This window comes from Colobus angolensis, unplaced genomic scaffold (genome assembly GCF_000951035.1).
Source record: "Colobus angolensis palliatus isolate OR3802 unplaced genomic scaffold, Cang.pa_1.0 Scaffold138, whole genome shotgun sequence".
Taxonomy (NCBI): Eukaryota; Metazoa; Chordata; class Mammalia; order Primates; family Cercopithecidae; genus Colobus; species Colobus angolensis.
The window spans coordinates 3806329-3810990 of NW_012114466.1; the positions used below are offsets into that span (position 1 = coordinate 3806329).

At 56.5% G+C, this 4662-nt stretch overlaps 1 protein-coding gene across 2 annotated transcripts in view; it reads left to right on the forward strand.

Annotated features, from left to right (window-relative positions):
* PNPLA5 (patatin-like phospholipase domain containing 5) overlaps window positions 1-4662 on the forward strand; it is a 13245-nt gene that overhangs the window by 3686 nt on the left and 4897 nt on the right. For both annotated transcript variants that reach the window (XM_011934781.1, XM_011934782.1), the window contains 3 exons: window positions 732-792; window positions 1894-2079; window positions 4025-4157. In XM_011934781.1, the coding sequence (XP_011790171.1) occupies window positions 732-792; window positions 1894-2079; window positions 4025-4157 (380 nt within the window). The remainder of the gene's footprint in view (window positions 1-731; window positions 793-1893; window positions 2080-4024; window positions 4158-4662) is intronic.

Below are 4662 nucleotides of genomic sequence, written 5' to 3' on the forward strand. Positions count from 1 at the left end.
AAAGAAAGAAAGACTCACATACACACTCCTCTGCCCCAACCACATCCTGGCTCTTCCCTGTCCCTTCTACCTCTCAGGTTTGTGTAGTGCTTTCTAAGTCACGCGACAAGGTCATGTTCATTTACTGTGGTACTCCCCACACCCCTGGGTGGGCAGGAAACCCCAGCCGCATTTTCTAGATAAGGAAGCTGAGGCACTCAGAGAGTTGGCACTGTCACGCTGAAGTCTCACAGCAAGGGTGTGAGGGGGACAGCACCCTTTGCCACCAGTGGGGCTTTAATCAGGCAGGCAGGTGGAGCTCCTGGTTCCTCAGCCTACCTCAGTCTTGCCTTGGGGGTGAACATCAAAGGAGCAGAGGGAACCCCCATCCACTGCCCTACAAGGGGCCAAAGTCCCAGCCTTCCCAGGCCTTGTTATCCCATTTTCCAGAGGCAGAAACTGAGGCAAGAGAGGGGAAAGGCTGGGGCAAGAGCAGCCCGGGTGTCTCAGAGGGGAGATGCAATGGGCCTGCAGGGACAGAACTAGCCAAGCAGATGTACCTGCAGGCCTCTGGCCCCTCCTGCCCAGCGCTAAGGTCCACAGGGGTCCCTGAGCCCAGCTGAATGGTCACTTGGGGAGAATAGGCTGGGCTGGGACTATCTCCAGTTAAAGATAAGTCTCTGGCCTGTGACATCTGCTCAAGGGGCAGGTCCAGGCCTTGCCCATCCCACCCTTGCCTTGTGTGTTGGCAGGTAGTGGCCGACAACTGCAGACAAGGCTACCTGGATGCCCTGAGGTTCCTGGAGAGACGTGGTAGGTGGCAGTCCCACAGTGGCTGGGGATCGTGTCCCACATGGTGCCAGGTGGATCCTGCCTCTTGGGCCTTTGAGCTGCTAGGGACCTGGACTCACTCACTGTTGTCCTCAGCATCTGCTCTGTGCTGCACCTGAGCTGAGTACTGGGGACTCAGAGAAGAATCACATACAAATTCCACTGTTGAGCAGCCCGCAGCCTGGTGCAGGGGGACAGACCCAGAGAGAGACAACCCAGGGAGATGGGTGCAGGGATGGCGGGATGCTCAAGGTTGTGGGAGTCCAGAGGAGGCATTGGACTCAGCCTGGGGGTTGAGGGTTAGGTAAGGAGGGCTTCCTGGAGGCAGTGACAGATAAGCTGGGTTTTGACTAGTTCATTATGAAGACACCGGCAAAGATGAAGATTCCAGCAAAAGAAGAGGGCATTCTAGGCAGAGGGAAAAACAAGAGAGAAGGGACAGAGGCAGGCACCTTGAGGGCACATAACTCAATATGGCAGGAGGTGTGTGTGCGTGTGTGTGATCACGGGGCAGTGGGTGTGCCAGAGAGGTCTGGGCTGGAGAGTCTGAACATCATCCACAGGACAGTGCTCTTCAAACTAGTGGAGTAGACATTCAGATGCAGGCCGCCTGGCTCCCGAACTCATACGCTCAAGTCCTACGTTGCAACCAAAAACACACAATCAAGAGGCATTTGCTGAGTGCTTTGTATGTGCCCAGATGTGAGCTTAAGCTTTATGTATTTATCTTGTTTAATTCTCAGAGCAACCATATAAGGCAGGTCTTACTTTTCCTTTTTTACAGAGAGGAAAACTGAGGCAAAGGGCATTGGGTCACATAGCTTGCAGGTGGTGGAGCCAGAATTGGAACTCTGGATTGTGTCTTTGGGGTCTGGGCTCTGATGAGCCACTTGAAAGTGGGCAGGGAGTGGGCAGAGCAGGGCCAGGGGAAGGCAGAAGGGAGTCATCAGAAATAAGCCATGCATCCATCCCCCAGCACAGTGGATCCCCAGAACTGGGTTTGGGCACTGAGGGATGTGGGCAGCATGGGGCGCCTTGGGGAGGCTCAGATGCCTGACTTATCCTCTCCCTTCCCTGATCCAGGACTCACCAAGGAGCCGGTGCTATGGACACTGGTGTCTAAGGAACCCCCAGTCCCGGCTGATGGAAACTGGGATGCTGGCTGTGACCAATGCTGGAAGAGGGGCCTGTCTCTCAACTGGAAAGTGCCCCACGTGCAAGTCAAGGACATATCCAACTTTGAGCAGCTCTCGCCAGAGCTGGAGGCTGGTAGGGACTCTTCCTGCATTTGCTCACCTACCAGGGCCCTGCACTCAGGGGCCCGGGTTCAGGGACCCTGCCTTGAAGGCACTCGTGGTCTGGAAGAGGACAGGACTCATTTACTGAGCACCTACTAAATGCCAAGTGTGGTACTATGGGCTTTTTACATGTGGCATCATTCATTCCTCCCCACAACCCTGGGCCTAAGCATTATTCGTACCCACTTCACTGATGAGGAAACCAAACCTCAGAGAAAGGAAGGGACTCACCAAGGGCTCAGACCCTGCAGCTAGGGGATTTGAACCCAAGCCTGTGCCTGCAAAAGCCAGGTCTTTGCCCACTGGCCCGGAAAGGGCAGGAGTGTTGACAGACATAGGAGAGGCACACACAGAGGGTTCTGGATCCCCCAGATGAAAATGAACTCATTTCATCCTTCCAACAACCATCTGAGGATAGTACAGAATTGTTCTCATTGTAAAGATGAGGAAACCATAGCACAGAGAAGTTAAGCGACTTGCCCGGTCACACAGTAGCAAATGGCAGAACCAGGGGTTCTACTCGGAACCACTTAGTCTGCTCTCCTGCTCTGTGACTAAATGTCACAACTGCAACAACAGGGAAGTACAGGGTCCCACAGGCATATGTAATGACGGCGGAGGGTGAGTTTGAGCAGCATCTGAGTGAAACTGGAAAGGAGATGTTGGCCAGGCCAAGAGGCAAAAGAGCATCAGGGAGAGGGCCTGGCACACGCAAAGGTCCTGGGGTTGGTGAGGGAGAGCCAGGAGGTCCCTGTGGCTGCAGCATGAGGGGCAGGCAGCAGAGGTGAGATTGGGAGGCTGGCAGGGTGGGCAGGTGGCCTCGAAAGCTGTGGGAGAAGGGAGTGAGGTGGACAGGAGGAGGTGGTGGACCCAAAGAGGCTGAAGGGGTGGGAGGCTGGGAGGAGAGTGATGGTGGTCGAGGCCAGATCAGGGAGAGTGGGGTGGGCAAGGGGACGAGGAGGGGGCTCCTTTTCATGCCGGGAGGCCGCACGAGGATATGCAGAAAAGGCCGTGGACCTGTGCCCAGCCCCTGAGGTCCAAGCTTGGGATTCTGGAACCCAGTCGTGTCCCTGCAGCCACACGGGGGCACCAGAGAGCTGCCTTGGGTGGAGCACCAACTCCTGGGAGCTGTGCCCTCGCCAGCTCGGGAGGGAATTGTGAATCTCATCTCTAATCCTCACCTGCCTGCCCAGGGAGGAGCGTCCTGCCGGGATCCCCAGTTTACAGAGAAGGAAGCTAGGACTCGTCCTCGGACACTCGGCAGGTGGATGTGGAGCAGGGTGTCTGGCCTGTGCTACCTGTGAATCTTCAAATGCCCCGTCTCCAGAGGGCAGTGGCCAGAGTGGACGTGGTGGCCTGAGCTGTGGCCTGGGCTATGTCTGGAAGCTGGGGTTTGGGCTCTGGCTCCGTTCCAGCCCAGATGCTGGTCCCTTCCACTCTGGTCAGGTCAGTGAATAGAGGACCCAAGAAATGGTTGCTGCGGTCACAGTTGTGGCTGTGGGGATTAATAACACTGTCGTGTTACTGTTATTGAGAGAGTGTGGTGAGAGCATCTGTCCCAGCCTGGCAGGCCACAGACTTTCCAGAGGGGCAGGAGAGGTAGAAAGAGCTCAGGAGCCTGAGAGTCCTCAAGTCCATCCTGGCCCTGCCACTTCCTGTTGATGGTCCTTAGGCAAGTCACTTCTCCACTCTGAACCTCAGTCTCTTCATCTATGAGAGGGTATACACCACTTGTCTCATGGACAATGAAGAGTGCATAGCTACCTGCTGGCCCGTGGTGGGGGGTGGCTCAGTATTGTTTCTTCATCTGCAGAAGGTGGAGGGAGTGCAGCCTCTTACTGTGTGAGATAGGGGCACTCAGGTTGCCGGTCCACAGACTCCAGGTGGGCAGGGCCATGCTGGGGCTTCTCTTGCAGCACTGAAGAAAGCATGTACGAGGGACCCCAGCCCATGGGCCCGCTTCTGGCGCTCGGGGCCCGGACAGGTGCTGACGTACGTGCTGCTACCCTGCACGCTGCCCTTTGAGTATGTCTACTTCCGCAGCAGAAGGTAAGGCTCAGCCAGGGGGCCTGGGGAGGGCCTGGCTTGTGGCGGAGACTGGTGCCCATGGCAGGAGGGGCAGCTGGCACACTGGGTGGGCAGGGCTGGGCGGGGTGGGGGGAGCCCGGCTGCTGTCTCCACACCGTGTGGTGTTGGCTGCATGACTCACAGCCTCTGTGATCTCCTCTGCAAAACGAGACTGGTGGGGAAGGGGCATGGTGGGTACGATTGGAAGCTGGAGTCCTCCTGGTCTTCCCCCTGGACCCTACACTGTCTCTGTGACCTTTGACCATTGCTCCACCCATCAGAATCTCAGGTTGGCTATGTGGCTGGGGCTGGGTCTCTTCAGTCTCCGGCTGGTTGTGTGGCTGGGCCCGAGTCTCTTGACCTCTCTGGGCTACAGGTTTCTCTTCTCTTCTCATTTTTCCTTCCTTCCTTCCTTCCTTCCTTCCTTCCTTCCTTCCTTCCTTCCTTCCTTCCTTCCTTCCTTCCGTCCGTCCTTTCTTTCTTCCTT